At 36.6% G+C, this 12,127-nt stretch overlaps 1 protein-coding gene across 3 annotated transcripts in view; it reads left to right on the forward strand.

Moving 5' to 3' along the window:
• The window catches only part of LOC137268250 (polyamine-transporting ATPase 13A3-like), a 71,341-nt gene extending 59,481 nt beyond the window's left edge, over positions 1 to 11,860 (forward strand). For all 3 annotated transcript variants that reach the window (XM_067802789.1, XM_067802787.1, XM_067802788.1), the window contains 4 exons: positions 1,276 to 1,424; positions 2,589 to 2,677; positions 3,208 to 3,297; positions 5,860 to 11,860. In XM_067802789.1, coding sequence (XP_067658890.1) covers positions 1,276 to 1,424; positions 2,589 to 2,677; positions 3,208 to 3,297; positions 5,860 to 6,063 — 532 coding nt within the window. In that variant the 3' untranslated portion in view covers positions 6,064 to 11,860. The remainder of the gene's footprint in view (positions 1 to 1,275; positions 1,425 to 2,588; positions 2,678 to 3,207; positions 3,298 to 5,859) is intronic.
• The last annotated feature ends 267 nt before the right edge of the window (positions 11,861 to 12,127 follow it).

A 12,127-nucleotide genomic window follows, 5' to 3' on the forward strand; every position in this document is an offset into this window, starting at 1 on the left:
ATTTATTTGACATGCAGTATATACGCTTTTGGGTTTCTCTTGGCATGGTTACCATTAGCTAATATTCCCGCAAGATAACATCCTTGAATATTGCCAAAAACACTATTTTCAGCGATTGTTTACCCACCGTTGTCATGGCTGTGCGTACGCTGTGTGCATCACCCAAAAGCGAGCGTATGCTAAATTGCATTCAGAATCATTCGGGTACGAACCTTTTCGAGATAAAAAGTTCAAAAGGTATGTGCGAATGTGCACTTTCACGATTTGGTAAGCTGTGTTCTGATTGGTCAGTCTCAAAGGTTACCTGACGTGACATCCCATAAGGTTTTGTTAGACTCAGTAGTGGAGTGTAACGAAAAGTACTGAGGATAAGTTTACTTAGACTGAGTTTTCGCGAACTTTGCGTCAGACTTCACGCTAGAATAAAAACGTGATAATATAGATATATCATACACTCTATTCAGGTAAGTGAACAACACAAAAAAGTACAGGTGTCATTGCTCAATCACGTGTCACCGCTGGGTTAATCTGGATTAACACGACTCAGTCACGTTCTGTTTTCATTGCTCTAGCACCTAATTAAAAAGGATTAATTCTTAAATCAATTACATTAATTTGTTGTTAGATCACTTCGCACATCTGTTTATTTTATAACAGCTCAATGGTCACGCACCTGCGTGTCTTGTAAAAAATTCAGAGACACCCCTGTAACAAGATCACCTCGCGAAAATAAGAAGGCACGAAAAGGTTTAGTGACCATCACTCGCGAAAATTGAAAGGCGCGGAAATAAGACAGTTTACAGTATATAGGATAAGAATTAACAATTACCAAAAAAATGACAAGTATGAACAAGATGTCCTCCATTGAGTAAACTTGAGGTATATTCATACATATTACATCCCCCCAACCATCCCAGTTTTTATTGGGATGTAAGTACTGAAATAAGCATGCTACTCAAAGTTTGCTAAGGGACATAACTCTTTAAGGTTACATGGTAACCAAAGAAACCAAAGTATATACTATTTGAAGATATGTTTAGTGAACAAATACTTTTTCTACTGTTCCACTTGATGCCAACAAATGATGTGACCAGTAATCAGTCAGACTACACATGTATAAGAGTCAGATATTATGTCATTGTCTAACCATTATCGTAGCTACAAGGAAATATTTTGATGTATATCACAGTGATCTGGCCAGTCACTGAAAATTTAATGGCCCAACTTAATTCAGCTCCAACAGGCAAGCAAGTATAATATTGTTTATGTATTTAGGTATGTTGAAGCCCCGCCCAACAAGGACCTGGAGAACGTAAAATCGTGGGAGTCTACTGTGATATTCCTTGTGTCGTCATACATGTATATATCAGTTGCTTTCTGCTTCTCCAAGGGACCACCTTTCAGAAAGCCCATCTACACAAACTGTAAGTTGGAGTTGATGGATGTTCTTGTTTCAGTAATCTGTGTCACATTCTATCAACTGCATTATTTTACTACCCTTGGAGATGGGTGGAACTGATCTTCAGTAATCCAATATAGCAGGCCATCTGGACTACTGTGGGCCAAACTTTCCCCAGAATCTGACTGGATTGGGTCGTGCAAGCTCACTGACTTGAGGTAGAACCTTGAAGGTTCGGGGTAGAATAGGCCTTCAACAACCCATGCTTGCCATAAAAGGTGACTATGCATGTCGTAAGAGGCGACTAATAGGATCAGATGGTAAGACTCGCTGACTTGGTTGACACATGTCATGACATGCACTGACCGATGCTGTTGCTGTTGATCACTGGATAGTCTGGCCCAGACTCGATTATTTATAGACCACCACCATATACATGTAGCTGGAATATTGCTGAGTGTAGCGTAAAACTAAACTCACTCACTTGCACACTGACTTGGTTGACACATGTCATTGTATAGAAAATTGTGTAGATTAATGCTCATGATGTTGATCACTGGATATGTCTGGTCCAGATTATTTACAGGCAGCCACACAGTAGCTGGAATATTGCTGACATGAAACAACAAGCAGGGCAAACAAACATTATTTTCCCTTCTGCCCTCCAAACATTCCCGTTCTTTGGACATTGTAGAGGAATAGGAGAAAACTCAACTCCATGAACATTGCTTGACACAAGACTCAGTAAAAATGAGGAGTTGGTCAAACTGTGAGCCTTAGTGATTATCATTGAGCCCCGATGTTCTCATACCCATGAAGATTCAGGCAATAATTAATCTTCAGCAACCCATGCTTGTCGTAGTAGGCGACTGACTGGATCAGGTGGTCAGTTTTGCTGATTTGGTTGACATGTCATTGTATCCCAATAGTAGATCGATGCTCATGCAGTTGATCACTGGATTGTCTGATCCAGATTATTTATAGACTGCTTGCATATTGCTGGAATATTGCTGAGTGCAATGTAAACAAGAAACCAACCAACCATTGTTTTGCCAGTCTAGAACTGGCCATTTGATGTGATATTGATGGAAATGTTTAACTGTCATAAAATGTTCACTCACTTGTAGCTTGCTATTTGGATTGCATTAATTGCATCAAATCTTCACACTTGAACATCTTTTTTTTTCAGATCCGTTCCTAATTGCTATGATACTTTTATTTGGTTTCTCCACATTTCTGCTGTTGTTGCCCCTACCTGAAATAGAACACTTCCTAGAGGTGAGCACTACCAAACTAACTGGGATGTTGCTACCAAATTAAGAGGTATTAAATTGATTATGACATGACTTCAGTGATCTTGCTCAACCTCACAAAGAGAGGTATCAAATTGATTAAAAGATGCGATTTAAAGAGATCACTCATCCTCACAAAAACAGGCATCAGATTGATAAAATAACGAGGTTTATATGAGATCACTCACTGTCACAAAGAGAGGCATCAGATTGATAAAATGACAAGGTTTATATGAGATCAGTCAGAGCACAAAGAGAGACATCAGATTGATGAAATGACATGGTTTAAATGAGATTGCTCACCCTCTGAAAGAGAGGTTTCAGATTGATAAATAGATGTGATTTGAATGAGATTGCACGCTCTCACAAAGAGAGGTTTCAGATTGATAACTAGATGTGATTTGAAGGAGATCGCTCACTCCTACAAAATAAGGTATCAAGCTGATAAATACGTGTGATTTAAATGAGATTGGTGATCCTCACAAAGTTATCGTATCATGTGTCTGGTGCTTTCAGACGAAGGAACTTCATGAGAAATCAATTACATTCCGTCTGTACCTGTTTGGTTTCGCCATCGGATTTGCTATCATATCGAGCTTCTTGGAGGTAGGTCTGTGAGTGTTGCTGTAAATAGTGTAATAACACCAAGTGTGTTAGCATCATATCAAGCTTCTTGGAGGTAGGTCTGTGAGTGTTGCTGTAAATAGTGTAATAACACCAAGTGTGTTAGCATCATATAGAGCTTCTTGGAGGTAAGGTCTGTGAGTGTTGCTGTAAATAGTGTAATAACACCAAGTGTGTTGGCATCATGTCGAGCTTCTTGGAGGTAGGTCTGTGAGTGTTGCTGTAAATAGTGTAATAACACCAAGTGTGTTGGCATCATGTCGAGCTTCTTGGAGGTAGGTCTGTGAGTGTTGCTGTAAATAGTGTAATAACACCAAGTGTGTTAGCATCATATCGAGCTTCTTGGAGGTAGGTCTGTGAGTGTTGCTGTAAATAGTGTAATAACACCAAGTGTGTTGGCATCATGTCGAGCTTCTTGGAGGTAGGTCTGTGAGTGTTGCTGTAAATAGTGTAATAACACCAAGTGTGTTAGCATCATATCGAGCTTCTTGGAGGTAGGTCTGTGAGTGTTGCTGTAAATAGTGTAATAACACCAAGTGTGTTGGCATCATGTCGAGCTTCTTGGAGGTAGGTCTGTGAGTGTTGCTGTAAATAGTGTAATAACACCAAGTGTGTTAGCATCATGTCGAGCTTCTTGGAGGTAGGTCTGTGAGTGTTGCTGTAAATAGTGTAATAACACCAAGTGTGTTGGCATCATGTCGAGCTTCTTGGAGGTAGGTCTGTGAGTGTTGCTGTAAATAGTGTAATAACACCAAGTGTGTTGGCATCATATCGAGCTTCTTGGAGGTAGGTCTGTGAGTGTTGCTGTAAATAGTGTAATAACACCAAGTGTGTTGGCATCATATCGAGCTTCTTGGAGGTAGGTCTGTGAGTGTTGCTGTAAATAGTGTAATAACACCAAGTGTGTTAGCATCATATCAAGCTTCTTGGAGGTAGGTCTGTGAGTGTTGCTGTAAATAGTGTAATAACACCAAGTGTGTTAGCATCATGGCTCATGTTTTCATATTGACTTCTTTTTGTCAGGATTTGGTTTGATGTTGTTTGATTTCAGTTGAATTATACTTATTTTAATTTGATACACCACTCTATCCATTCTCTTCCCACAGAGGTTACTTGTCATATCTTCCTACAAACCTCTGTTCTAATACGGCCATATTTCGCGGTTCTCATAAAATCCCCTAGCGGCGAAAAATGTCAGCAGATTTATCACCCTTTTTTTCTATCAATCAGAACACGTATTACATCGACCTAGATTCAACTTGACAAATGCAAGCAATGTGGAGAAACAAATATGACATGACTGAGTTCTGTATAGAAGAAACATTTGAGTATCGCGCTCAAGAGGTTCTAGTTTTCATGATGCATCCTGAAATTACTGAGATCTTGCGAACGATCACTTTTGAAGCAAGGTCGTTTATTGCACTACTAAACCTGATTGCTTCCAATCTTGAACACTCGCACCATGAAAGGGTTGTATTAGAACAGAGGTTACGTTGGAAGATATGACAAGTAACCACTGTGGGAAGAGAATGCACACTATCTAAAATACAAAAGACATCATCCTTGAGGTGGACAGTCGGAAATTCTGCTCCTGTTATTTGTGTGCGATTGGAGTTTGTGTTTGTTAATTTGCTCTAATTCATTTATATATACTGGACAAAAATAGTTAGGGATAGGTAAATTTTGAAATTATGAATAATGATGTATTTATTCGTTGACATACAGAAATATCAGTCATACGAATATCAGTATCCCTTGCTTATTTTGTCCAGTATACTTCAAAATTGATGGATCACATGTTGTCTTTTTTTAATAAGACAAATGATATTTGACTTCCCTTATTTTGCCAAACTGAATGTGAATGATCATCATGCTGAGTGGAAATATTAGGTACAACTTATAAAATTCCTGAAAAACAAATTGTTTGATATACGATGTACATTTTTTTTTTACCAGTGTTTGAAATAAAAATTATGATTTGCACAAGTAATTACAGGTTTCTTGATGTGCTGTCATTGGTTTACTACCTCCCTTGATATTGATTTGTTTATCTTTTAAAAAAAAGGTGAAGTCAGAACAATGTTTTTAATTATCCCTGTCTTAAGCTGAATGGCATATGATATTCTAGCAATAAAGTCACTGCTTTGGAAAAGTGAAAAGCTTAGTTTTTGGCCATGTGTATTTTGAGCATACCCCTCAGAAAAGCAGGAAGAGTTAGAATTGGTCTTCAGCAGTCATTTCTTGTTATAAGAGGTAATTAATGGCATTGGTCATTCTGACTTCCTGGCTTGGTTGACACTTGTCCTTGAATCTGAAATGTTAAATTGATGCTTATGATGTCAGTCACTGGATTGCCTAGTGCAGACTTGATAATTTACAAACGCTAGTCACATTACTGATATATTGTTGAATGTGGCATTGAACTAAGAAAGAAAATAAGCTGAGTCTGTAAGGGAGATAACTGCTGGTTGATGACATTTACATTACTAATGAGAAAATAGTGCTCCATTAAATCCCTACTCACCCACAAACTCTTTGTTTCAGTATATGATAGTGGATAGCAGCATGTTGAAACCATGTTACAAGGCCATAAAGAACAGACGTCCACAGAATAGGTACAAGGTTGTCGAGAATGAAATCAAGAATTCTGATTGGCCACCTGTGGGTCAGGTGACATTCCCAACAACCAATGTAGTCCTTGTCAGCGACATCCATGTTGACATGAATTCTCAAAGTGCAATACACTAGCCCAGTTTGGCTTGAAACTTAACTTCACACAAAATGGTATTTTGATGAAAATTTATTGAAATGTTTAATGATTAACTTATATTACAACACAGGGCAGTGTCATGACTATGTATTCAACTATGTATTATGTATCTGTGATGGAGAAAACAGATTGTTTTCATTGGCTAGAAATGGTTACCATGGATACACATATATATCATAGTATTATTTTGTACATATATTTCCATGTTAACCACAGTGATGTTCACATGATCTTGTTACTTAAATATAATGGTGGGTGATCTATGGTGAATGATGTTGCATGTTTATAATTAGCTGAGGTAATGACTTCAAAGTATTTGGGAACATGATTTATCGGCAAAATTTTCTTCATGAACCAGCAATAATAACCATATTTAATAAGGCAGGACGTTTCATTTTCGTTGTCATCAATCTGGCAAAATTCTTTGCAGATATGATTTCTACCAGTAGTGCTTATCCTAATTGTAATCTTTCAGTAGGTACAATTATTATTAATGACTTTGCTGTCATGTCCAAAAATTAATTACTGGTACCCACATACAACTTTGTCAGCTTGATAATAAATCTTTCACTGGATATGATTAGACAATAGTATAAGAGTATCATGGATTTACTGATTATCTTTTCTCAAGTGATAGAGTAGCAGTTCCAGACCTCTGGCAGTAATGTGTAATTCTACCTTTTGAGATTATTCTGTGTATCCATTGTTCTGTTCAGGGAAGAAAACCCAATAAAATGTGAACTGTACAGAGAAAGTTCACTGAAATCCACATGATGTTTATCCTCGATAATATCCATGGTATATGTTCATATGAATATCAAAGAGTACCATGGATGCATCTATGGCTCAGCCCCATAATTATGTTACCTCCCTGTACTGGCTCGTCTTCTAACAGTAGCCAGTCAGATATGCTGTAACAATGAAGCTTGCCAGTGTTAACAAAGATAGCAGCCGAAGCCACAAAGGTTTGCTTGCTGTGTGAATCAGATTTATGAAAAAAATCAAACACAAATTGACAGGTCTGAAACCTTAAAAAAAAATATATGCAAGAACTCGTTCTACCTCTGCAACAACTGTGTTGCCAAGTTAAATCGGTTAGATAAAACAAGCAGAAATGTGTTATGGTAGAAGCCTTGTGATTGGTACACTCAACTTCCCAGCGTAGACAGCTGATTTAATAAAAAGCCAGAAAAAGGAAGAAATACAATTATCAGGCAGAGCTGTAGATACGTCCAGGATACAAGTGGAGATTTACCAGAACATATTTCCTGGAGATTATCAAGGATGCCTGATATTCAGATGGCAAAATGGCATAGATATATTCGTGAACACCCATAGTGTTTTCTGCTGTCTTAGAGTGGGACTGAGGGGAATGTGTATGGACCAGCATTGACAATATGTTGAAATGCACATGTGCAATAAATCCCAGAGTTATTTTACTTGATTTTCTATTGGTTATTGGTAATGTGATGGTTAGAAAACATTACTTGCAAATGGCTGTTGTGTATATAACCATGTTTTAAATATACTAGATTGTGTATCAAAGTCACATTCATTTCTGGGTTGTTACCATGGTAGCAGATGATGTTATGCCAGTTTAATATTTCATCAATGTGCTATTTACTCAGCAATTTTTATTCCATTTGAAATGAGGGTCAGACATTGATTGACATGCTGGTAATGGAAGCATTGTATGAAAAAGGAAAAATCCAGGATTAGTCCAGTCAAGTAAATTTGCAAAACAGAGTTGCTTCCCTTTGTGTACCAGGATCTGAAGATAGTGGGTTCAGATCCCACTTTTCAGTGACTATGATTCTTGGCTTACCAGCACTGTATCTGTTACAACAGTTGTAAACATTCCAGACAAGCTTGGCTGGGCATTTCCTCCAAGGTCATCTGAATTTCATTGTCTGATTTAAACACTGACCTCAGACCTTACTCATTCACACTGGAATTAGATTGTCCCAAGGGTTTTCTGTACATAGATGTATTATCAATACCAGCTACAGCAAAACAAATTGGTTGGTCATGTGTACAATGAGAAATCAGGTTTATTCACAGAGAACACAAAATTGTATAGATTTGTAGACGAAGGAAAAGATGTTTTATTCTGCACACCTCATTCACCACTGCCTAATTTTTCAGGATAAAATATGTAATTTGTTTGTTGTTATCTGTACATCAGAATTTATGATACCACAATATTAATCAAAATGTGAAGAGGAGTTACTTTCCACAAACCAAGGAGTCAGGGTCCAGAAGTCAGAGATAAAATATCCAAGAGGTGTTCCCTCTCTAAAGATCACAAACCATAATTATTTTGTCGAAAATACTGGTTTACTAGTTCAGAGAACTGGTGATGAATTTATGAAAGGCCAAGTGTTGGTGGGTTTTTTGGGTTTTTTTATAATTATTTAGAATGTTATTCTGATAATATTTGTATATATTAAATACATATGCTTAAGATGTAATTTTACATGTACAAGGGGATTAACAATTTTATTTCCCATGGATGTCAAAGACAATCAATAGTCATTGGTTAAACTTTGAGTATGACAATTAAGCAGTAAACTGGCTTTGTGGAAAGGGTCCTTGGTTTTTTCCAATCCTTAACTCAAGTCCCTGCCAAGGAGATGCAGTGTGTAAATGTTCATGCAAAGAATTGTTCTAGATAATATAAGAATGACACATATATTCATTGTACATGGTTGTTGTTTTGTAAATCCAGATGTATTACTCTGTTTTGATACCTTGCTGTGCTTACATCCAGTGTGCCAGTATAGGAGGTTGGTCTTTGTGAACCATGATGTGAACACCTTGTCAAATGATGACATTCTGGTTAAAATCTTGATAAAAAAAAAATAAATTGAAGGAAAAGTTCTTTAGATTTAAAAATATTTAGATCTCTCCCTTGTTTAGAACTTTTCAAATTCAAGTATGATAGTGGATAACTAATACCCATACTGCTCACATGATATAAAGTGGGGAATAGTTCTTTGTTCATTCAGATTTTGTAGAAGAATAGTTTGGCTTCCAGAAAAACATGCTATGCAGTGTCTTGCATCATGCAAATGAGATTTGCCATGACTAAGTTCCCTATTCCTTCTGCTTCCGTCTTGCCAAAAGTCATAAAATCTGCAAGAACATATTTTGCTAAAAAGACTTAGACAAAATTGGCTGATGGAGTAGCTTAATGGTTAAAGTGTCTGCTGATCATATTTGAGACCTGGGTTTGATTCCCCACATGGGTGCAATATGTAAAGCCAATTTCAGGTGTCCTGTGCTGTGATATTGCTGGAATACTTCTAAAAGCAGTGTCACACCACACTCACTCACTCACTGTTATTTTCAAAGAAGGATTGATAACAAATAGCCAACCCTTGCACATAATACAAGAGAAAATAGTTAATAAGGCGCATCCTCTCAAAAGTGAGGAGGGACAAAAGGCTGCACATGTACTTTTGCTTATTTTAGAAATAGTGGTTTACATGTGACTTACATACAGGGATTTTTGTCTCGGCATTATGTAATTGAAATTTTCTTTGTATTATCATTTGTTATACAATAAGGGATGTGGTTGACAAACAAATCAAGATAGGATTGTATGTTTCAATTATGTCAAATGTTGTATCTTGACCAATATCATATTTTTGTACTTTTCTGTGATTTTCGAGAGATTCATGGATCACTGTGTAGTTATGCAAATGAGATGTATATATCTTTGTGCCTTATGACTTTTAATGTGGACAAACCAGTCATGTTTCTTGAAAATCAGTGTGCCTAATGTTCCATGTTGCTGGAAGCAAAAATGTTTTGTGATCTGTTCAAAAGATGAAAATATCCAGGATTACTATGACAGTTCTGGACATTGTTTAAAATGCTTAAAGGACACCCAAGTAGGTATCAATAAATTACATGCAATAAAATCTTATATTAGTTATACCTATTTGGGTTGTCAGTGCAGATTTGGGTACATAAATTACTTCACTTTCAAAGTGAATAAATTTACCACATTTTAGACATAGTATTTTTTTAAAATTTTATCTGTTGGTTACATTTTCCAACAATCACTAGCAGCTGAAGGGATAGTGTAAATCCAGCTAGGAACCATGCAGAAGTAATGATTGGTGATAGACCTTGGCGATCTATAGTAATGTTTGCTTGCTATTTTTGTATTCATATCTGTGATTCTCTGGTATTGTTACTGTCAATCGTCAACAGGTTTTAATCTTCCAAAGGTTTTCATGTTTTATTGTATAAATTTCATTCGTCACGATTTGGCTGAAATATTGCCAATGTGACATTAAATATTAACTTACTCAGACTTCGATTGTCAAATTACAATTTGGAGCTGAAATAATAGCCCATACTAGCTATATTTTAGTATTTGGTTAGCAAAAGTGTTTTGTAGGTGGTGAAAAATGTGCAAACTTTCAAATCAGTTCAGGTGCTAATAATGGGTGGGGCTTCCTTGTAGAATACATATTTTCTTTAGTATTTTTTGCAAACGTTTTTAGCAACATGGTTTGTAGGGTGCAGTGGGTGTTGGGGTAATATCACCAAAGATATTTCTTTTTCTGTTTGAATTTGTTTGGGGTGGGGGTTTTATCAGTTGGAAACACACTTTCAATCTAAAGTATGTTTTGAAAAATAATATGAGCAATATATGACTTGTAATTTTTCAGTTGAAGAGATAACAATTATCTTGCCCCCTGTGTAGCTTGATATATTGATGGAGAGGTTTGTAAAAGTGATAAGACTGGTCTGTCCACATTGCAAATATGGCTAAATAAAAAAAGCGAAATGTTTCTCAGGCATTGGTGCATCACTTTTATTTGTGCATGTGACGATTTTTTATTGCCATTTTAAAAAGATAAGTTTGACTTGGCCATGTCCCGATTATCCATTTGTCCACTATGAGAATGAGTGTCTGTAAGAACGAGTGTGACTGAATCTACAACTCGTTAACAGGTGCTACACATCCCAAGCTGTATTTCTTTTCTTTTTCTATCAAATTAGAAGTAAAATCCTACTGGCCTCATCACTTTTGAAAAAATGTGCTCGAGAAACATTTAATTTTTTTTATGCAGCCAAATGGTCCTAGGCCTGTTATACTGCTGATTCTACTCGTGTCATGGTCTGTTTGTTCAAACTGTTTTTTGATGTTGCTGGAACAAATGCATGTATTATAATTGTCTTCCATATATTTTTTAACCTGACTCATGTTCATCAAGGCACAATAGAAGACTATTTTTGCATATTCATGTGGGTTTTGTTGTTTCATTGTGCAGTGTTGCATAAATGCTGGTGTAATATACTCAAAATGACAACTTGTGAGTACATTGGTTGTTTTGTAATTTCAGATTAAAACCAATAATTGTTTGTCGTTTCCAATTATTTGTAGCAAAGAAACCTTATTTTAAGTCAGTTACAAAATATGTTTTGCTGTTCCATACTGTTGGTGTTTCTGTGCATCAGTGTCTCAGCAATCGATCAAACTATTGTTTACAATGATAAGAAGAGGGGTACAAGTGTTGTTATGAGTTCAGTATCGTTGATATGATACTAAACATTCATATAGCACCAATATCCAGTTTGCTGATATCCAGTTGAACTGCTCAAAGGTGCTTTATTTTCCCTTGATCATTGGATGTCCATCAGAATGGCACATCTAATTTTCAATTTCAACTCCCTGGGGATCATACAAAATTACTGATTTTCAGGCTTATTGATTTGTCTAAGCACCTGGTGATCAATAAAAAGGTTTTGAAAGTATTGTATTTTTGTAATGTCTTGGTCATTTTCAGGAGGGGCTGGACTGGTATGGGTTAGGCTGGGATGTGGATTGGTTTTAAATTCATGCAGCTTATGGTCCTAAGTCATTCAGTATTTACAATGAAATAATCGTCAACCAACCAATACATGGGTGGATTTTTCCTCCAGGAGCATTTCACTCTAACCTTGGACTTCATGATTTATGAACATGCACGCACACATGCACACACACATGCACACACTCAAACCCTGCCAATATCATGTCGA

Source organism: Haliotis asinina, chromosome 16, assembly GCF_037392515.1.
Source record: "Haliotis asinina isolate JCU_RB_2024 chromosome 16, JCU_Hal_asi_v2, whole genome shotgun sequence".
In the NCBI taxonomy this organism is placed as follows: Eukaryota; Metazoa; Mollusca; class Gastropoda; order Lepetellida; family Haliotidae; genus Haliotis; species Haliotis asinina.